Source organism: Anolis carolinensis, unplaced genomic scaffold, assembly GCF_035594765.1.
Source record: "Anolis carolinensis isolate JA03-04 unplaced genomic scaffold, rAnoCar3.1.pri scaffold_7, whole genome shotgun sequence".
NCBI classification, from domain to species: domain Eukaryota; kingdom Metazoa; phylum Chordata; class Lepidosauria; order Squamata; family Dactyloidae; genus Anolis; species Anolis carolinensis.
In genome coordinates, this window is record NW_026943818.1 from 15,516,893 (window position 1) to 15,539,237 (window position 22,345).

General features: G+C 44.1%; 1 protein-coding gene across 10 annotated transcripts in view; it reads left to right on the forward strand.

Annotated features, from left to right (window-relative positions):
- Positions 1-22,345, forward strand: part of ccdc180 (coiled-coil domain containing 180) — a 40,124-nt gene that overhangs the window by 12,701 nt on the left and 5,078 nt on the right. For 2 of the 10 annotated variants that reach the window (XR_010000322.1, XM_062960690.1), the window contains exons 10-34: positions 1,410-1,489; positions 1,569-1,657; positions 2,944-3,066; positions 3,918-4,091; positions 5,869-5,984; positions 6,105-6,231; positions 6,793-6,832; positions 8,469-8,740; positions 9,326-9,576; positions 10,173-10,348; positions 10,428-10,608; positions 10,700-10,846; positions 11,820-11,964; positions 12,774-12,890; positions 13,241-13,339; positions 14,599-14,703; positions 14,791-14,972; positions 16,844-16,911; positions 16,989-17,097; positions 18,329-18,412; positions 20,013-20,085; positions 20,215-20,356; positions 21,598-21,758; positions 21,868-22,045; positions 22,144-22,255. Coding sequence is in view for 9 of the 10 variants with exons in the window: in XM_062960690.1 (XP_062816760.1) it covers positions 1,410-1,489; positions 1,569-1,657; positions 2,944-3,066; positions 3,918-4,091; positions 5,869-5,984; positions 6,105-6,231; positions 6,793-6,832; positions 8,469-8,740; positions 9,326-9,576; positions 10,173-10,348; positions 10,428-10,608; positions 10,700-10,846; positions 11,820-11,964; positions 12,774-12,890; positions 13,241-13,339; positions 14,599-14,703; positions 14,791-14,972; positions 16,844-16,911; positions 16,989-17,097; positions 18,329-18,412; positions 20,013-20,085; positions 20,215-20,356; positions 21,598-21,758; positions 21,868-22,045; positions 22,144-22,255 (3,351 nt within the window). In the remaining variant the exon portion in view is untranslated. Of the gene's footprint in view, positions 1-1,409; positions 1,490-1,568; positions 1,658-2,943; positions 3,067-3,917; positions 4,092-5,868; positions 5,985-6,104; positions 6,232-6,792; positions 6,833-8,468; positions 8,741-9,325; positions 9,577-10,172; positions 10,349-10,427; positions 10,609-10,699; positions 10,847-11,819; positions 11,965-12,773; positions 12,891-13,240; positions 13,340-14,598; positions 14,704-14,790; positions 14,973-16,843; positions 16,912-16,988; positions 17,098-17,220; positions 17,233-17,361; positions 17,374-18,328; positions 18,413-20,012; positions 20,091-20,214; positions 20,357-21,597; positions 21,759-21,867; positions 22,046-22,143; positions 22,256-22,345 lie in introns of all 10 variants that reach the window. The other 8 variants (XM_062960691.1, XM_062960692.1, XM_062960693.1 and 5 more) reach the window with 8 other exon arrangements.

The window sequence follows — 22,345 nt, forward strand, 5'->3', positions numbered from 1 at the left end:
TAACATGATGTTTTGGTGCTTAATTTGTGAAAGCATAACCTAATTTGATGTGTAATAGGCTTTTTCTTCATCCCTCCTTATTATCCAACATATTCGCTTATCCAAGCTTCTGCCGGGCCGTTTATGTTGGATAAGTGAGACTCCACTGTAATTACTACATAGCATTACTGGGTATTGATTTACTTTTTCTGTCAAATTTGTTGTATAACATGATGTTTTGGTGCTTAATTTGTAAAATCATAACCTAAATTGATGTGTAATAGGCTTTTCCTTAATGCCTCCTTATTATCCAACATATTCGCTTATCCAACATTCTGCCGGCCCGTTTATGTTGGATAAGTGAGACTCTACTGTACTTAGATGTTTGTTATTTTTCCTTTCTTATTTTTCCTTAGAAACCAGTCTAGAGTAGACTAGACAGCTCCCAAGCCTTTCTATCTACAATGGAGTTCTTTTTACCTGAATAAAAACTTTTACTGATCCTCTCCTCCATCCCAGTTTTCTTCTTTTTTTTCAGATTCATATGTTATTTGAGTGTTTATATTCCTCCTGTTTGTGTAATTGTTTTAGTCAATTGTTATGTTTTGTTTTTGTTTTTAATTCTTACAGCGTTTTATAGTGTTTTCAGTGTTTTATTGTACAACTAGCTGTGCCCGGCCACGCGTTGCTGTGTTGTTGTCTGGTGGTGTTGGTGAGAAATGGTTGAGGTAGTGGTGGTATTGAATGTCTGTTGTATGGCTGTCTTTATGTTTAGTATGCACACTGAAGTGGATTATATGGCAGTGTGGAGTCAAGATAATCCAGTTCAAAGCAGATAATATAAGGTTCTAAATGGGTTATATAGCTGTTTGGAAGGGCCGTGAGTCTACACTGCCATATAATCCAGTTAAAATCTGATAATCTGTGGAAGAGGCCTAAGTGAGGCCTAACTGTGCCTGTCCCCTGGGCTGAGTAGGTTGCTAGGAGACCAAGTGGGCAGAGCTTAGCCTTCTAACTGGCAGCGATTGGATAAAAACTATTATTCCTCTCCCTCTAATTAGGACTTTATTTTTCTTTTCTTTTTGTTGTATCAACCTAGAGCCGTGAATGATGGGTTGTGTTGTCAAATTTCAAGGTTGGGGGTCCTGTAATTTTGTTGTTTTGTCCGTTGCCCTGATGCCATCACTCTTTTATATATATAGATGTTTTATGCTGATTTTATATTGGAAACCGCCCTGAGTCCCTTTCGGGAGAGAGGGCAGTATACAAATAAACTTTTTCTTACTTACTTACTTACTAAGACTCTGCAGTCCATTGCAATCCTAAATGGCCAAAGGCTTCTCTTGCTCGCCCCGTGTAAGTAACCGCTGCATTTGAAAGACTTGAGTCTTCCGGGATGATTCCCAAGAGACCTTTGTTCTCCTTTCCAGCGATTTGCTGCCTCTGCCTCCTTCCAAGGCCAAGGTGAATGAATGGTATGAATCCCTCGTGGCTTTGAACAAGCGCATCGGTAAGGACGCCTTCGCTCGCTCCCTTGGGAGGGGCCTTTGGAGGCCCGTCATCCCCTGACCCTCCCTTTTGCCCTCCAGACACGCACAACGTCCAGTTCATGATGAGGATCCGCATCCAGTACGAGAAGATCTGCCAGGAGTGTCTCTCCAAAGTCCAGGAGGCCAAGGTTCGGTCCTGACGTCTCTCTTCAGATAGATAGTTTTAATGGTTATATTGGAAAGTGTTTATAAAGGTGGTACATTACTGATGTCATGGCCTATGGCTAGTGCATTAAACCATTCATTCATTCATTCGCACAGATAGATAGATAGATAGATAGATAGATACCCTGTTTCCCTGAAAATAAGACATTATATCACTGTCATTTTTATATATTATACTAGCTGTGCCCGGCCACGCGTTGCTGTGGCAAAGTGTTGGTGGTATTGGTTAAAAATTGTGTAATTTTTATTTGACGTTATTTGCATTTTTTAATTAATTTTATTGTAAGTTATATTTTTATTTATTATATTTCATTATTTTCTTATATTATTTTAGTTATTTTCTGTTATTATAGTATTTTATTGTATTTTTTTAGTGTTTTTTATTATTTTTTATTGGGTTGCTAGGAGACCAAGTTGGAGGAGCTTAGCCTTCTAACTGGCAGCAATTGGATAAAAGCAATTATTCCTCTCTCTCTAATTAGGACTTTATTTTTCTTTTCTTTTTGTTGTATCAACCTAGAGGCGTGGATGATGGGTTGTGTTGTCAAATTTCGAGGTTGGGGGGCCTGTAGTTTTGTTGTTTTGTGCGTCGCCATGATGCCATCACTCTTTTATATATATAGATTTATTTATATTTTTGTATTATTTGCTTAGAACTGGATTATATGTGGCCCCTTCTACACAATTGTATAAAATCCACACTGAACTGGATTATATGGCAGTGTGGAGTCAAGATAATCCAGTTCAAAGCAGATAATGTACTGTGGATTATCTGCCTTGGCATTCTGGGTTATATAGCTGTGTGGAAGGGCCTTGAGTCTACACTGCCATATAATCCAGTCCAAATCAGATAATCTGTATTTTATAGGCAGTGTGGAAGAAGCCTAAGTGAGGCCTAACTCTGCCTGTTCCCTGGGCTGAGTGGGTTGCTAGGAGATCAAGTGGGTAGAGCTTAGCCTTCAAACTGGCAGCAATTGGATAAAAACAATTATTCATCTCCCTCTAATTAGGATTTTATTTTTCTTTTATTTTTGTTGTATGAACGTAGAGGCATGGATGAGGGGTTGTGCTGCCATGTTTAGTGTTTCTGGGGTGTGTAGTTTTGTTGTTTTGTCCTAGGCCCAAATTTCATTACCCTTTCATATATATAGATTATAGATTATATAATAATGTAATGTATTTTAATATACTATGTATGAATATTGTATGTTATGTCATAGCCTCCCCTTGTATTCCTTTTGTCCTCCAGCAAAAGCTGCTGAAGATGAAGGTCTGCACCGAAGAGGAGGCCGAGAGGGTCGTGAACCCGGACTTCTTCCAGTGGGTGGGGAGGCTCCAGAGCCGCTTTGAGGCCGAGGTGGAGAAGATGGACGTGAGTTTCTGGTTTTTTTGGCCCTTTCGGAAAAAGGAACTAGTCGACACATAGACTCAGTACAGGGTGTTGCTCTATCGAGACATATTAGTTGCACAGACAAAGAGGAAACATCACATATTGTTAGGTTGTCTTCTTCCAGTTGTGCTATGGGTTAGTCTTCCCCAAGAAGAAAGCACCAAGACACACGCTGGGCAGGTTCCAACAGGTTTTTATTGTGCAGAATACCAGAATCTTCTCTTTAGTCCATTTATATAGGGGCTCTCGCATACCAGAGGGTAATTGAGGTTTTATGGCTGGCCCGTTTTATGGCTGGCATCTGTTCTTGGTCAGAAAGCACCAAGACACACGCTGGGCAGATTCCAATAGGCTTGTATTGTATGGAATACCAGAATCTTCTCTAGCCCATTTATATAGGGGCTCTCGCATACCAGAGGGTAATTGAGGTTTTATGGCTGGCATCTGTTCTTTGTCAGAAAGCACCAAGACACACGCTGGGCAGATTCCAACAGGTTTTTACTGTACAGAATACCAGAATCTTCTCCGTAGCCCATTGATATAGGGGCTCTCGCATACCAGAGGGTAATTGAGGTTTTATGGCTGGCATCTGTTCTTTGTCAGTGCTTGCTCTGTGTCCAGAGATGTGAAAGATCGGAGATCATGACACATCTACAACACCATTCTCTATCCTTTCTTTCCCATTGAACCAGACTGGGCCACAGGGTACAGCTAGTACAAAAATAATACTAAATACCACAACTAATACAATAATAATAATAATAATAATATTCCCAAAATGCCCTGTGTGTGTGGCAAGGCTGTGGTGTGTGTGTGGTGTTCCCTTTGTGCAGAGCGACCTGGAGCGCCTGGCCAAGCACACGGAGGTGAACTGCCGGCACCTGAGCCAGTTCTTCCAGGAGGCCCTGATCCTGCGCGACACCCACCGGCAGCGCCTCCTCCGCCTGGAAGAAGAGCTCCACGCACGGATGAACGAGGGGCGCCTCAAGCACGAGAGTCTCAACAAGGTGGAAGGAAGGGAGGGAGGGAGGGAAAGGAAGACGGAAGGAATGCCCATGTTATTTTGCACTTCATTGTCCATCTCAACCGTGAAATACCTTCCCCATTCCGGCACATTCTGCACTGGGTTTTATGAATTAGTCTCCTGTTTTAATATTGTATGCTTCATGTCGATTTTATCGATTGTTTTACTGATAATTGAGGTTTTATTGGTATAATTGTTTTATTGTTGTATCACTGATATTTGATTGTTTTATCGGGCTAGGCCCCATGTAAGCCGCCCCGAGTCCCTTCGGGGAGATGGGGCGGGGTATAAAAATAAAGTTATTATTATTATTATTGTGTTGTCGAAGGCTTTCATGGCCAGGATCACAGGGTTGTTGTGTGTCTTTCGGGCTGTGTGGCCATGTTCCAGAAGCATTCTCTCCTGACGTTTCGCCCACATCTATGGCAGGCATCCTCACAACCTCTGAGGATGCCTGCCATAGATGTGGGCGAAACGTCAGGAGAGAATGCTTCTGGAACATGGCCACACAGCCCGAAAGACACACAACAACCCTATTATTATTATTATTATTATTACTATTATTATATTGTTATGTCTGGGCATGGCCCCATGTAAGCCGCCCTGAGTCCCTTCGGGGAGATGGGGCAGGGTATAAAAATAAAGTTGTTATTATTATTATTATTATTATTATTATTATTATTATTATTATTATTATTACTATTATTATATTGTTATGTCTGGGCATGGCCCCATGTAAGCCGCCCTGAGTCCCTTCGGGGAGATGGGGCGGGGTATAAGAATAAAGTTATTATTATTATTATTATTACTACTATTATTATATTGTTATGTCTGGGCATGGCCCCATGTAAGCCACCCCGAGTCCCTTCGGGGAGATGGGGCGGGGTATAAAAATAAAGTTATTATTATTATTGTTGTTGTTATTATTATTATTATTATATTGTTATGTCTGGGCCTGGCCCCATGTAAGCCACCCCGAGTCCCTTCGGGGAGATGGGGCGGGGTATAAAAATAAAGTTATTATTATTATTGTTGTTGTTATTATTATTATTATTATATTGTTATGTCTGGGCCTGGCCCCATGTAAGCCACCCCGAGTCCCTTCGGGGAGATGGGGCGGGGTATAAAAATAAAGTTATTATTATTGTTGTTGTTATTATTATTATTATTATTATTATTATTATTATTATTATTATATTGTTATGTCTGGGCATGGCCCCATGTAAGCCGCCCCGAGTCCCTTCGGGGAGATGGGGCGGGGTATAAAAATAAAGGTATTATTATTATTATTATTATTAGGAAGGAGATATGGAGGGGAGAAGGGAGGGAGGAAAGCGTAAAAACCTGGCTCTTCCAAAAGGCCTTTGATGATTAATTGTTGTGGGTTTGATTTATCCGCCCATTCTACAATAGCTCCATCGTTGATGCTTTGCCATTATTACATTGCACTTTATTGTCCATTTTAGCTGTGAAACTACCTCTCCCCATTTCGGAATATTCTGCACTTTGGCCTAGATCTGTGTATTAGTCTCTTGTTTTTAACATTTTAAGCTGCATGTTGATTTTAATGACTGTTTTATTGATGCTGATGCTTTTTATTGTTGGGATATTTGTTTTATTATATTGTTGTATCAGGCGAGGCCCCATGTAAGCCACCAGCAGCACCTCCTCCTTTCCTTCCTTGTCCTAATCACGGACTCCTCCTCCGTTCTTCTTTCTTTCCATCCATCCATCCATCCATCCATCCATCCGTCCATCAGTTGCGGGAGGGCCACCTGGACGTCTCTGTGGACAGGCTGCGCGTGCAAAGCTCGGACGAGAAGCTCAAGGCCCAGCTGGAGAAGGTCCACGCCGCCCTGGACTTCATCCGGGCCGGGTAGGGTGGGGTAGGGTGGGGGGGGTCTTGCTGTGGGAGGGGGCACGGGACCCTCCCCTTCCTGGTCTGACGGGCCCCGCCCCTCCCTCCCTCCCTCCCTCCCTCCCTCCCCGTCTGCAGGTACGTGGTCTTCCACCAGGACCTTTGCGCCTGCGCCTCGACCTACCCGGACCACGTCCAGCGCGAACTCTGCTCCTACAGCACCTCCCTCAGCCGATACTTCCACCTCCGCGACGTCTTCCGGGGGGTGAGGAATACAATAATAATAATAATAATAATAATAATAATAATAATAATAATAATAATAATAATAATGGGCCGGGCTTTAGCACAGCTGCCAAATCACCATCGGCAATAAATTTGGTAGTTTGAAGCCCGGGTTGGGGTGAGCACCTGACCCGCAGCCCAGCTCGCTGTCCACCTGAGCAGTTCGAAAACCGCTGTGAATAGATAAATTAGGCACTGCTTTAGCGGGGAGCTATTTTACGGCACCATAAATACCATAAAAACCAGGAGGAAAATTTGTGATCAAGGGCTCGTTGTCGTTGTAACACCTCTAGGCTGCGCGAGCACTGGAAACCAACACGGAGGCCAATAAACAATCTAATATCTTTATTAATGCAATAAGAGAGTAAAACAAAAGTATGCAGAGTATATAGTCAAGCAATTGTCCTTTTAGGAAAGATCAAAAATAGTCCAAACAAATGAAATTATATGTCCAGTATTAGAGTCCAAAGTCTATAATCCAATAACCGAAACACACTCACACTCATCTTTTTGATTTTATTATTATTATTATTTTGTTTAGAAACCAGTAAGAAGAATAGTGTCCGCAGCTGAAGAGGAAGGTAATGCCTGCTTCCCGTCTCGTTATTGTTAATCGCTTTGGGAATGAGAAGGAATAACGTTGCACCCTCTTCTAACACACCCTGCCTTGCTCTCAGAGATATAATAATACTGATAACAATATTAATAATAATATAAATATAAAATAAATATTTTTATAAATAAATAACAGCGAAAATAAATAAAACAAAAACTAATATTTATATAAAAATAATAAAAATGAATGCTAGTTTTATATATATGTATATATATGTTGTGTGTGTATATACACATATACAGTAGAGTCTCACTTATCCAACATAAACGGGCCGGCAGAACATTGGATAAGCGAATATGTTGGATAATAAGGAGGGATTAAGGAAAAGCCTATTAAACATCAAATTAGGTTATGATTTTACAAATTAAGCACCAAAACATCATGTTATACAACAAATTTGACAAAAAAGTAGTTCAATACACAGTAATGCTATGTAGTAATTACTGTATTTACAAATTTAGCACCAAAATATCACGATGTATTGAAAAAATTGACTACAAAAATGCGTTGGATAATCCAGAATGTTGGATAAGCAAGTGTTGGATAAGTGAGACTCTACTGTATGTATATATATGTGTGTGTGTGTATATATACATATATATATATACAATATAATTTACAATAATATATAATAATTATAACACATTGTATATACATACAATATTCATAATATTATATTGTAATACAATATAATACTAATAATTCAATATAATAATATTAATTATATGTTATATTTTACATGTAATATTACGAATAATATTACAATATATTGATACAGTACAATATAGTAATTTATTACTGACCCATAGCACAGCTGGGAGAAGAGAACCCGACACAAATACATGAAAGCCAGATTATTAAATACAATATAAAACATGCCATTAAAACCCTATAGAAATCATTAAAACAGTAAAATGCTGCAAATATTAATGTCAGGGTATGCCCTTCAAACACTACAAATTTCATGAATTAGCACCAACGTAATTAAAAACAAGATAAAACCAAGTAAGTACAGCATTATTAAAACTTAAGCAGGCAACACCATGGATATAAACAACCACTATTAGTTAAAAGCATCCCCAGCACAGTCGACTGCAATATCAGAGATTAGTGTCTCTACTGTAAATAAATACTGTAAATAAATACTGTAAATAAATAAATAGTGTCGGGTTCTCTTCTCCCAGTTGTGCTGTGGGTCCGTCTTCCAAAGGAAAAAGCACCAAGACACACGCTGGTAGATTCCAACAGATTTTATTGTCCCGAATGCCAGAACCTTCTCTTTGGCCCATTTATATAGGGGCTCTCACATCCCAGAGGGTCATTGAGGTTTTATGGCTGGCCCAAGACACACGCTGGTAGATTCCAACAGATTTTATTGTCCCGAATACCAGAACCTTCTCTTTGGCCCATTTATATAGGGGCTCTCACATCCCAGAGGGTCATTGAGGTTTTATGGCTGGCCCAAGACACACGCTGGTAGATTCCAACAGATTTTATTGTCCCGAATGCCAGAACCTTCTCTTTGGCCCATTTATATAGGGGCTCTCACATACCAGAGGGTCATTGAGGAGGGTTATAAGGAGGGTTTTGCTCTGTTTCAGCAGAACCGGCTGGAAATGTGGAAGGAGGAGGAGGAGGAGAAGGAGGAAGAGAAGACGACGGAGGAGGAGGAGGAGGAGAAGAGAAGGAGGCGGAAGTGGAGCCCGGAAGCGGAGAGGAGAGGAAGCAGGAGGAGGAAGAGAAAGACGGAGGAGGAGGAGAGGCGGCACACAGCAGCGCCAAGGAGGAGGAAGAGGAGGAGGAGGAGGGCTCTGCCCCAGAGAGTGAGGGCTCTCCTGGAAATGTCCGGGAAGAAGGCGGAACAGGAGCCGAGGCGAGTGAGCAGGAGGAACACCATCACCGTTACATTATAATTGTATTACTGTATATAATAATTATTATATTATATTATTTTTTATTATATTCTGATTCTAATTTTTATATTATTATATTATACTAGCTTTGCCCGGCCACGCGTTGCTGTGGCTTATGGGAATCCTTTGTTGGCCAGGTGGAATTGCAGGGAATAGCCTTGCAGTCTCAAAGCCTGGCCGTTTTCTGGAGTAGCTGGAGCTTTGGTTGTATGGTACAACAAAAGGGTGGTACTTGAGGCATAAGTTCCAATGGATCATTTGGGCCACATGGTTGTGCCTCTGTTTGTAGTCTGTCTGTGCGATATTCTTACAGCAGCTGAGGAGATGATCCATGGTTTCGTTGGTTTCCTTGCACAGTCTGCTTTTATTATTATTATTGTTATATATTTCACTACGTAAAAATATGTTTTTTGTTCTTGGATCATGAATGCTGTCCATTGCCGGAGCTCAATGGCTCCGCTGTTGCGCTCACGGAGCTTCTCTCCTGCTGAACTGCTGCTTCTCGGCCATGTTTTGAACGCGGTTCCCTTTCCTTTGCCCCGCAGGAGCCGGCCCCTCCTCCGCCCCCGCCTTCGGAAGGCTCCGAGCAGGAAGAGGAAGGGGAGGAGGAAGAGGAGGAGGGGTCCTCCTTCTCCACGTCCCGCGGAAACACCTACCGCGTGAACCTTCGCCTGCGGAAGTCCCAGATCCGGAAGCCGGAGAAGTACTTCGCCGGGAAGCTGAAGGGCCAGCTCTTGCCCGCCTACCTGGAGCAGGCCTACCTCTCCGAGGCCTTCGTGGCCGAGCTCAGGAGGAGGTGAGCCAGCTGGTTGTGTAGAGTGTGCAAGCGTTGAATAAAAAGTCATGCCTCCACCTTGGTGGCAGTCCTGGCTTGCTCAGCAGACTCCTCTACAGTTAGTTCCATTTGGCGGGAAGCCTTAGCATTGGACGGTTGTGTTGTTAAAGTGCAGAGTATGGAACCCTGCACAGACGGGGAAGCCTTAGCATTGAACTGTTGTGTTGTTAAAGAGTGAAGTATGGAACCCTGTTCCAGCGGAAGCGTGCTGGGCCCATAACCAATTGTCAGAGTAATTCGCAGCGTAGCAGCAGTTGTATGTTGTCAATGGAGCGCAGAAACGAAGAGACGTCAGAAACGATGTTAAAAAGTATATACAGAGTTTTACTATACAAGACAAAACAGAATTGCAGACGAGCACAGGCTTGGCTTTCACTCTAGGCAGACACAAACTCAGAGCCATTGAGCCTCAGCCATTGACGGGAAAGGTACAAAAGACTTTGCTGAAAGAACTTTGTAATGCTTTTTCTCCTCCTCCTCTTCCTCCACCACTTCCTCCTCCTCCTCTTCCTTCTCTTCCTCTTCCTTCTCTTCCTCCGCTTCCTCCTCTTCCGCAGGGTCCGGCTGCAGTTCTTTGAGCACCTGGAGGCCTGGTTTGCGGAGCAGACCGCGCAGGCGGAGGCCGTGACCGCGGCCAAGAAGGAGGAGCTGCAGTCGGAGCTCCAGCTGCGCCTCCACCTGCACGAGCCCCGCCGCGGCCGCATCGAGAAGGACGTCTTCCACCTCCGGGCCGGTACGGGCGCCGCGTGGGTGGTGGTGGTGGTGGTGGTGGGAGCCGGACCCCTGACCCGCGTCCCCTTCCTCCTCCTCAGCGGAGCTGCGCCTGCACAGCGAGCGCCTGGTGCGCCACTGCGCGGGGGTGGTGGAGGCGCTGCACAAGGAGCGCGGGGCCTTCCTGCGCCTGCGCGACGAGCAGAACCAGCTCAGCCGGACCTTCCGCCTCCGCATCCAGGACATGGAGAACGTCTTCCTCACCGAGAGCCGGGCCGACAGGTCAGGGGTGGGCGGCAAAGGGTGGGAGGACAGGAGGACGGGAGGCAAGACCCGCTCGTCCATTTCCTCCTTCCTTTCCTCTTCGCTCCAGGCTGGTCCACCTCAGCAACAACCTGCACGTGGAGCTGCTGAACCACGTGGAAGTCATGCAGGTCTCCCTGCGCAGCTACCGCTACTACCTGGAGGAGGCCTTCGGGAAGCTGCGCGAGGCCAACACCGAATTCCTGCGCAGCTGCAGGTGCACACACCTCTTCCGTCAGAAATATTACAAATTAACTAGGTATTTTTAATTGCAAACATGTGAGCCAAGCACGGGAAGGGTGAAGAAAGCTAGCGTGGCCCAGAGGAGAGCGAGCAGGACAAAGCCTGTTAGTGTCAGTGGGCTTGTGTTATGGAAACCTTGCGTTTGTAAATAGTGCAACCAGAAAGGAAAAGCCTCCCAAGGAAGAGAAAACATTGGTCCCTGTGGTGTTGTTCTTTTATCGCTTTTGGCGACTGGTGCTGGGTCACACTGCTGCTAATAAGTTACTCTGCTGTTGTTGGGTTCTCTTCTCCCAGTTGTGCTGTGAATCAGAGAAAGCACCAAGACACACGCTGGTAGATTCCAACAGGTTTTATTGTACAGAATACCAGAATTTTCTCTGTAGCCCATTTATATAGGGTCTCTCACATACCAGAGGGTCATTGAGGTTTTATGGCTGGCCTGTTTTATGGCTGGCATCTGTTTTTTGTCAGAAAGCACCAAGACACACGCTGGTAGATTCCAACAGGTTTTATTGTACAGAATACCAGAACTTTGGCCCATTTATATAGGGGCTCTCACATACTAGAGGGTAATTGAGGTTTTATGGCTGGCTCATTTTATGGCTGGCATCTGTTCTTTGTCAGCCGACCGGAGATGTCAAGGATTGGAGATCATGACAGCATCCATCCATCCCTCTTTCCAGTCCATCCATCCATCCATCCATCTATCTCTTTAGTCCATTTATATAGGGGCTCTCACATACCAGAGGGTCATTGAGGTTTTATGGCTGGCTTCTGTTCTTTGTCAGCCGACCGGAGATGTCAAGGATTGGAGATCATGGGGAGGGTCTTTTGTCAATAAGCCCACTCGCCCAACACCTGTAATGGTTGTGATGATGATGATTAATGATGGATGATGATGGGCTTTTCCCCTGCCCTGCCCTGCCCTGCCCTCCCCCCTTTTGCAGGTTGTTCTCCAACGGAGGGAACTTCTCCCCGGAGGAGCTGGAGTCCTTCATGAAGCGCCTGCAGAAGGAGAGCGGCAGGATCGACTACGCGGAGGGACTCATCATGATCGACATGGAGAAGATGGAGTCCAGCTACCTGGAGCAGGTGGGAGCGAGGAAGGAAGGAAGGGAGGGAGGGAGGAGAGAAGGAAAGGAGGGAGGGAGGAGAGAAGGAAAGGAGGAAGGGAGGGAGGGAGGAAGGAAAGGAAAGGAAGGAAGGGAGGAGAGAAGGAAGGAAAGAAAGAAAGAAAGAAAGAAAGAAAGAAAGAAAGAAAGAAAGAAAGAAAGAAAGAAAGAAAGAAAGAAAGAAAGAAAGAAAGACAGAAAGAAAGAAAGAAAGAAGGGCAGAAGGAACAAAGGAAGGAAGGAAGGAAAGGAGGGAGGAAGGAAGGAAGGGAGGAAAGGAGGAAGGAAGGGCGAATGGAACAAAGGAAGGAAGGAAGGAAAGAAAAGAAGGAAGGAAAGGAACGAAGGAAGGAAAGAAAGAAAGAAAGAAAGAAAGAAAGAAAGAAAGAAAGAAAGAAAGAAAGAAGGAAGAAGGAAGGAAGGGCAGAAGGAACAAAGGAAGGAAGGAAGGAAGGAAAGGAGGGAGGAACAAAGGAAGGAAGGAAGGAAGGAAGGGGAAAAAGGAGGGAGGGAAAGAGAACACAAAGGGTGGAAAGAAGAAGGGGGAAAAGAAGGAAGGAACTCCTTGCGATTGATATGGAGAAGATGGAATCCATCTACCTGGAGCAGGTGGGAGGAGGAAGGAAGGAAGGAAGGAAGGAAGGAAGGGTGGAAAAGGAAGGAAGAAGGAGGAAAGGAAGAAGGAATAGAAGGGGGAGAAAAGGAAGGGAGGGAGAAAGCAGGAAGGAGGGCGGGAGGGAAGAACGGGAAAAGGAAGTGGAGAGGAAGGAAGTGCTCCCTGGCCCGCAGGCGACAGAGGTGATCAGCAAGTTCGACAACCGCTTCCGCTTCCTGACCATGGACCGCGTCTTCATGGACAAGATCCAGCGCTTCCTGACCAACATCCAAGTGAAGATCAAGGCGGAGGTAATATCCTAATATTATGTTTATCTATAGACCAAAAATCCGTACTCCATTACAGTTTTATTTTATAATAACAATAATGTCATAATCATGTTTTAATAATAATATAGTAATGTGTTATAATAACCGGATAATAATGCTGATGATTTAATAACATAATTTAATAACATAATAATAATAATAATAATAATAATAATAATAATAATAATAATAATATAGATATGCTGGATTTCGTTTCACAAAATCACAAGTCGAACACTTCCCAAGTGTCTAGGACAATAATAATAATTACAATTATAATAATGATGATGATGATGATGTATGAAAGCCGTGCCTCTCCTTCCTCTTCCCAGGTGGCCAAATCCAACCTGCAGACGCAGACCCTCAACGGCCTCCTGGAGAAGCTGCTCCTGCGCATCGACGCCTGCCTCCATCCCAACGTTGACAAGGAGGTGAAGCACGTTACCATCATCATCATCATCATCATCATCATCATCATCATCATTATTAACTAGCTTGGGGACCCGGCGGTGCCCGGGTTATTAGGAGCAGGCCTTATTTGTTTTGGGATATTAGTTTGGTCCAGATCCATGGTTGGATGGGTTCAGGGCTCTCTTTTTTTTCCCCTCCTTTCCCGTTTCTATCCCGTTTTTATTACGATTTTACCATTTATGTGTTTTAAATGCAATTTTTTATCCTGTATTTTTGTTTTAATTGATATATTGTATTACTGTTTTATCTTTTTATAGTGTGGTTTGTATTATGTTGCCTATGTTTTGTTCTATGTTGTTTGGGCCTCTGCCCCATGTAAGCCGCCCCGAGTCCCCGTGGGGAGATGGTGGTGGGGTATAAATAAAGTACAGTAGAGACTTATCCAAGCCTCGCTTATCCAAGTTTCTGGATAATCCAAGCCATTTTTGTAGTCAATGTTTTCAATATATCATATTTTGGTGCTAAATTCGTAAATACAATAATTACAACATAACATTACTGTGTATTGAACTACTTTTTCTGTCAAATTTGTTGTATAACATGATGTTTTGGCACTTAATTTGTAAGATCATAACCTAATTTGATGTTTAATAGGCTTTTCCTTAATCCCTCCTTATTATCCAAGATATTTGCTTATCCAAGCTTCTGCTGGCCTGTTTAGCTTGGATTAGTGAGACTCTACTGTATTATTATTATTACTAGCTGTGCCCGGCCACGCGTTGCTGTGGCGTTGTCTGGTGGTGTTGGTGAGAAATTGTTGTGTAATTTTTATTTGACTTTATTTGCATTTTTTAATTAATTTTATTGTAAGTTATATTTTTATTTATTATATTTTATTATTTTCTTGTATTATTTTTAGTTATTTTCAGTTATTATAGTATTTTATTGTATTAATGTTTTAGTGTTTTTTATTATTTTTTATTGGGTTGCTAGGAGACCAAGTTGGAGGAGCTTAGCCCTCTAACTGGCAGCAATCGGATAAAAGCAATTATTCCTCTCTCTCATTAGGACTTTATTTTTCTTTTCTTTTTGTTGTATCAACCTAGAAGCGTGGATGATGGGTTGTGTTGTCAAATTTCGAGGTTGGGGGGCCTGTAGTTTAGTTGTTTTGTGGGTCGCCGTGATGCCATCACTCTTTTATATATATAGATAATTTCCTTCCTTCTTCCCTTCCTCCCTTCTTCCCCTCCCTCTTCCTCTTCCTCTTCCTCCCCCGCAGACGGTGACTCCGGAGGGTCTCTATGATTTTGCCAAGTCTGTGATGGAGGAGCTGAAGCAGCGCAGCAAGTACCTCAACTGCCTCCTGTTGCCGCCCCCGCCCCCGGTGGGTCCCCGCGTGGGAGGGGGGGGGCAGGATGTGGGGCCCCTCCCTGCTCACCTTGCCCCCCTCTGTCCCCCTCTCTCCTTGCAGGACCCGGCCGCTTCCTGGCCGCGGAGGGGCTCGGTGAGCGTGTCTCTGCAGTCGGAGGAGGGGCGCGTGGAAGCCCCCCCGATGGTGATGGGCGTGGAGCGCACGGCCCTGATGCTTCCCAGCCGCATGGGCCGCCCCGCCTTGGAGGACCCCGCCCTCCCCCTCATCAAGCACCTTGGCGGGTAGGGAGGGGGGGAGGAGGGGGGGGCGCGCGGCCTGGGGGTCCTCTCAGCCCAGCACCCTTGGCCCGAGAGAGAGAGAGAGAGGGGGGGGGGGGCAGGGGCGGTTCAACCGTAAGGCAGTTTAGGCGCTGCTCTGGACTGGGTGACCTTTGGGTGCCCCCCCCCCCAAAACCAGGATCCTATGATGGAGAGATACCAGATATGGGTCAGATGGTGTCCTGCCGCCAAAGGGATGGCCTTCTTTGAGTTTGGTGGGGGTCTCTCTATGGCAGGGGTCCCGAAACTAAGGCCCGGGGACCGGATGCGGCCCTCCAAGGTCATTTACCTGGCCCCCGCCCTCAGTTTTATAATATAATATTTTTATATCCGTTTTAATAATATAATATATTATATATACATATGATATTGATAATAATATTATAATGTTATACAATGTAATACTAATAATAACACCATATAATAATATTAATTACATGTTATATATTACATATAATATTACAGTATAGTGGTACAGTTCAATATAGTAATATATAATGCTAATATTGTGCTATGCTAATAATATAATATATTGTATATACATGTGATATTGATAATAATATCATTTTGTACAATATAATACTAATAATAATACCATATAATAATATTAATTATATGTTATATATTACATATTATATAATAGTACTAGCTGTGCCCGGCCACGCGTTGCTGTGTTGTTGTCTGGTGGTGTTGGTGAGAAATTGTTGAGGTCGTGGTGGTATTGAATGTCTGTTGAATGGTTGTCTTTCTGTTTAGTATGCACACTGAAGTGGATTATATGGCAGTGTGGAGTCAAGATAATCCAGTTAAAGCAGATAATATAAGATTCTAAATGGGTTATATAGCTGTGTGGAAGGGCCTTGAGTCTGCACTACCATATAATCCAGTTAAAATCTGATAATCTGTGGAAGAGGCCTAAGTGAGGCTTAACTGTGCCTGTCCCCTGTGCTGAGGAGGTTGCTAGGAGACCAAGTGGGTGGAGCTTAGCCTTCTAACTGGCAGCAATTGGATAAAAACTATTATTCCTCTCCCTGTAATTAGGACTTTATTTTTCTTTTCTTTTTTGTTGTATCAACCTAGAGCCGTGAATGATGGGTTGTGTTGTCAAATTTCGAGGTTGGGGGGCCTGTAGTTTTGTTGTTTTGTCCGCTGCCCTGATGCCATCACTCTTTTATATATATATATAGATAGTGGTATAGTTCAATATAGTAATATATAATGCTAATATCGTGCTATGTTAATAATATAATATATTGTGTGTACATACAGCTGCTCTGAGTCCCTTTTGGGGTGAGAAGGGTGGGATATAAATGTAGTAAATAAATGTAGTAAATGAATAAATAAATAATTTTAGGGTTGTTGTATGTCTTTCGGGCTGTGTGGCCATGTTCCAGAACATGGCCACACAGCCCGAAAGACATACAACAACCCTGTGATCCCGGCCATGAAAGCCTTCGACAACACAAATAATTTTAGACTTAGGCTCGCCCAAAGTCTGAAATGACTTGAAGGCACACAACAACAACAACAATTCTGATTATCCTGACTATCTCATTGGCCAGAAGCAGGCCCACACTTCCCATTGAAATCCTGATAGGTTTATGTTGGTTAAAATTGTTTTCATTTTTAAATATTTTATTGTTCTTTCATTATTGTTGCTTTGCACTACTTATAAGACATGTGCAGTATGCATAGGAATTTGTATTTTTTTTCATATGATAATTTGGCCCCTCAACAGTCTGAAGGATTGTGGACCGGCCCTTTGCTTTGAAAGTTTGAGGACCCCTGCTCTACGGCGTTGCTCTCTCCTCTTCCTCTTCCTCTTCCTCTTCCAGGTTCCAGCGCCTGAGGAAGGCGGGCGACTCCCCCCCGGAGAGAGACTCCCCGTCCGCAGAGGGAGCAGGTGGGGAGGGGGCTCGGGGGGGGGGCGCGACCTCCTTGTTGTGAGCCCACCTCACCTTCCTCCCTCTCTCCTTGCAGGGCTTTCTCCGCCCAGGGCCCGGGGGGGCCGCTCCAACAGCCTCCAGCCCGGGCCCCCCCACCTGCCCCCCAAGAAGTCCAGCTCCGGCCCCAGGAGGCTCTCCAGGAGGCAAGGCCACCCTCACTACTCTGACCATTGTTATTAGGAGAGCCCTTCCCTGCATCATCATCATGATTTATTATTATTATTATTATTATTATTATTATTATTGTCCAGCTCCGGCCCCAGGAGGGTCTCCAGGAGGCAAGGCCACCCTCACTACTCTGACCATTGTTATTAGGAGAGCCCTTCCCTGCATCATCATCATGATTTATTATTATTATTATTATTATTATTATTATTATTATTATTGTCCAGCTCCGGCCCCAGGAGGGTCTCCAGGAGGCAAGGCCACCCTCACTACTCTGACCATTGTTATTAGGAGAGCCCTTCCCTGCATCATCATCATGATTTATTATTATTATTATTATTATTATTATTATTATTATTATTATTATTATTATTATTGTCCAGCTCCGGCCCCAGGAGGGTCTCCAGGAGGCAAGGCCACCCTCACTACTCTGACCATTGTTATTAGGAGAGCCCTTCCCTGCATCATCATCATGATTTATTATTATTATTATTATTATTATTATTATTATTATTATTATTATTATTATTGTCCAGCTCCGGCCCCAGGAGGCTCTCCAGGAGGCAAGGCCACCCTCACTACTCTGACCATTGTTATTAGGAGATGCCTGTCTTCTTCCCTGCTTCATCATTATGATGATGATGATGATTATTATTATTATTGTTATTATTATTGTCCAGCTCCGGCCCCAGGAGGCTGTCCAGGAGGCAAAGCCACTCTCATTACTGTTACCATTGTTATTAGGAGATGCCTGTCTTCTTCCCTGCTTCATCATTATGATGATGATGATGATTATTATTATTATTGTTGTTATTATTGTCCAGCTCCGGCCCCAGGAGGCTCTCCAGGAGGCAAAGCCACTCTCATTACTGTTACCATTGTTATTAGGAGATGCCTGTCTTCTTCCCTGCATGATGATGATGATGATGATGATGATGATTATTATTATTATTATTATTATTATTGTTATAATTGTTATTATTATTGTCCAGCTCCAGCCCCAGGAGGCTCTCCAGGAGGCAAGGCCACCCTCATTATTGTTATGATTGTTATTAGGAGAGCCCTGTCTTCTTCCCTGCATGATGATGATGATGATTGATGATGATTATTATTATTATTATTATGAGAGGGCGGTCTGCTTCTCTGCATTGGTTATTATTATTCTTATTATTATTAACGTTCTTATTATTCTCCCCCTTCTCGACGCAGCTCCAGCTCCATCCAGAAGTACATCAGGGTCACGAAGGCTGACCGGAAGCTGCAGATCTTTGGGGACAAGCCCAAGGAGAACGAGTGAGTGATATTATAAGATTTATTATTATCATTATTACTGTATTATTATTATTACTGTATTATTATTATTATTATTATTATTATTATCATTATTATTTTATGACACAGCAAATGAAATCTATATGCTGGATTTCGTATCACAAAATCACAAGTCAAACACTTCCCAAGTGTCTAGGATTGTGTGATGTATTATTATTATTATTATTATTATTATTATTATTATTATTATTATTGACACAGAGTATGACACAGAAAACAAGAGCTATATGCTGGATTTCTTATCACAAAATTATTATTATTATTATTTAAAAGAGATACTGTAGTTAAAACCCCTAAAATTGATTGGAAACCATAGCTGAAACCACAGCACCCCTGGCTCTTTTTTTGTTTCTGTTTATTGATAGGCAATATGAATTTACAGTATACTCATATATTCATATTAGACAGACCGGGCTGGTTAGTAGCCAGCTGCAATAAATCACTACTGATGAGTTCGAAGCCAGCCCGGGTCGGGTTGAGTGCCCGACCATTCAACAGCCTAGCTCGTTGTTGACCTAAGCAACCCAAAAGACAGTTGTATCTGTTGAGTAGGAAACTTTTTTTCCGTGTCAGGAGCAACCGGAGTTGCTTCTGGAGTGGGAGAATTGGCCGTCCGCAAGGACGTTGCCCAGGGCTCACCCGGATGTTTTTGATGTTTTTACCATCCTTGTGGGAGGCTTCCCTCATGTCCCCGCATGGAGCTGGAGCTGACAGAGGGAGCTCATCCGCGCTCTCCCCGGGTGGGATTTGAACCTGGCAGCCTTCAGGTCAGCAGCCCAACCTTCAAGTCATGAGGCTTTTATCCCCTAGGCCACTGGAGGCTCCACAGTAGGAAATTTAGGTACTGCTTTATGCGGGAAGGCTAATTTAATTCACGATACCATAAAAACGTCCGGCAGCGTGCGGAAAGAATGAGGAAGTACTCTCTCAAGGACTCGGTAATGTAATGTAATGTAATGTAAACTTTTGTTACGGTCAATGACCAGCTCATATCAAGGGCACCCAGTCCCGTACATCCATATGAAATCCGAGAGGTTATATACTTCAGAATTAATAAAACTCCTATAAAACTAAATCATTGACAAAATTTAAAATCTAGGCCTAAAAACTTCAACATTAATAAAAACCCTTATAAAATTGAATCATTGACAAAATTTAAAATCCAGGGTGAAGATCATATACCAGTACCATTAAGACCCAACTCAACTCACAGGATCATCTGGGGGAGGCTAAAGGAAGGGAGTGGGGATGGCCACCGGAGGTTCCACAGTAGGAAATTTAGGTACTGCTTTATGCGGGGAGGCTAATTTAATTCATGACACCATAAAAACGTCCGGCAGCGTGCGGAAAGAATGAGGAAGTACTCCCTCAAGGACTCGGTGTCACAGTGGACGATGAAACAGCAGCTCCCCCCTGTGGCTGGAATCAAGCATAGCCTCATGAAGCCGGAAGTCGGGAAAATGTTAAATTGCCTCTGTCTGTCTGTCTGATTTGTCATATGTCTAATCATGTCACTGATTATGGATGGATGATTCTTTTTGCCTTGTTGTTTTTATTGTAGCAACGAGCATTTCAAAGGGATCATCTTCACCATCTTGTGGGAGAATTTTGACACGTTGATGATCCTGGCGGAAGTAAGGTGTGGGGTGGGGTGGGGTGGGGTGGGGTCCCCTTGGAAGGAGGCCGAAGGAGCCCCTCTGAAGCCCCTCCCTCCCTCCCTCCCTCCCTCCCTCCCTCCCTCCCTCCCTCCCTCCGGCCCAAAGGACTTCTACAAAAAGGAGAAGCACCAGATCACGCGGCCGGAGTTCCTGCAGGACACCTTTGAGCAGTGCATCGAGGTCCTCGGGCAGAAGCTCCTCCACTACCAGCAGCAGACCGACGAGTTCCACGTGGCCAGCATCTCCGGTGAGAAGCCAGTGGGGGCCCGCCCATGACACACGCGTGTCCGCACTGACACGCCTAGACATTTTCTTTTGTGGCCAAATTTGGTGTGATTTGGTCCAGTGGGTTTGTTGTTTACTCCATGGGAATTATGCACATTACATTAGATAGATAGATACATAGATAGATAGATAGATAGATAGATAGATAGATAGTATATATATATATATATATATAATTCTATTATTATTCTATTATTATTGTAGTATATTATCATATTATTATTACTATTATATTATTCATTATTCATGACCACATTAAAATACTACAATAGAGAGAAATCAGTGTGGAAACTGCAAGAGGTACCATGGGAATTAGGCACATTACATTTATATATATATATATGTGCGTGTGTGTGTGTATATGTGTGTGTATGTATGTATATATATACACACACACATACATACATATACACACACACACACACACACACACACATATATATAACATTCTATTATTATTCTATTATTATTGTAGTATATTATTATATTATTACTATTATATTATTATTATATTATTCATTGCTCATGACTACATTGAAACTACAACTGAGAGAAATCAGCGTGGAAACTGCAGGAGGTACCATAGATAGTTGTACATGGAAATAATGGTAGTAAATAGTTTTTGATTTATTAAATATAGTTATATATTACAATTATATATATATATTGTTATTTAAACTATACATATTGTGAAATTATTTTTTTTTCTCTCGAAGTGGCACACCACGCAAGTCATGCTAGGTTTTTTGGTGAATTTTGACACACCAAGCGCAAAAGGTTGCCCATCATAGGCTTAGGTCAGGTCAAGGTTTCCTCTGACATTAAGCCTAGCCATGTCCGACTCATTAAGCCCAAGAGCCGGCGTTGTCCTTAGACGTCTCCAAGGTCATGACTGCACGGTGCGCCAATGTTACCTTCCCACCGGAGCAGTACCTATTGATCTACTCGCACTCTGGGGGTTGGTGCTCATCTCCATTCCTAAGCCCAAGAGCCGGCGTTGTCCCGAGACAGCTTTTATTGTACAGAATACCAGAATTTTCTCTGTAGCCCATTTATATAGGGGCTCTCGCATACCAGAGGGTAATTGAGGTTTTATGGCTGGCATCTTTGTCAGCGCTTGCTCTGTGTCTGGAGATGACAAAGATCGGACGGAGACCATGACTCTTCCCCCCCCCCCCCCCCCCGCTTTTCCTCTCCGTCCAGAGTTCCGTGAGCAGCTGCGCTGCTTCGAGGAGTGCCTGCCCGCCGTGGCCCGCCTGCTCCTGGGCCGCCTCCTCCGGGACCACGAGCAGCAGCTCTCCGAGGCCGCCGAGCAGCTCCGGAGGCAGCTCCAGGCACAGCTCCAGATGTGGGACGCCGCCAAGGTGCCCTCCCATTGGCTGCACATTGACGTGCCCCCCCCCCCGGTCACGCCTTGTTATGTATTATTATCATCATTGAGAGCGTTGAGAGTCCGCCCTTCTCAACCCAAAGGGGACTTCCGGCCTCCCTCCCTCCCTGCCTCTCCTTCCAGGACCAGACCAAGGCCAAGCTGTGCCCCACGCTGGGCCACCCGCACAACCTCCCGCAGCTGGAGGCCTTGTCGCAGGAGGAGGCCGAGCGGCAGCAGAACCAGGCCCAGAGCATCTGCCTCTGCACCCAGCAGCTGGAGGTGGGCCCGGCAGGGCAGGGCAGGGGAGGGTGGGCGGGGCTACCTGCACAAGGTGGGGGTGAACGTGTGAACGTGTGCCTGACGTGCTCTCCCCACAGGCCTCGGCCATCGGCTGTGCCCAGCGCTTCGTCCAGGCCTTGTCCTCCTGCACCGAGAGGATCCTGGTGGACCTGGACCAGAGCCTGACCATGGACGACGTGGAGCTGGGCAGTGAGTCCACCCTCCCTCCATCCTGGTCAGACAAGTTGTTTATTCCATCTTTCCACAATCCTAAGAAGACCGTTCTAAAGTTGTGTTGTC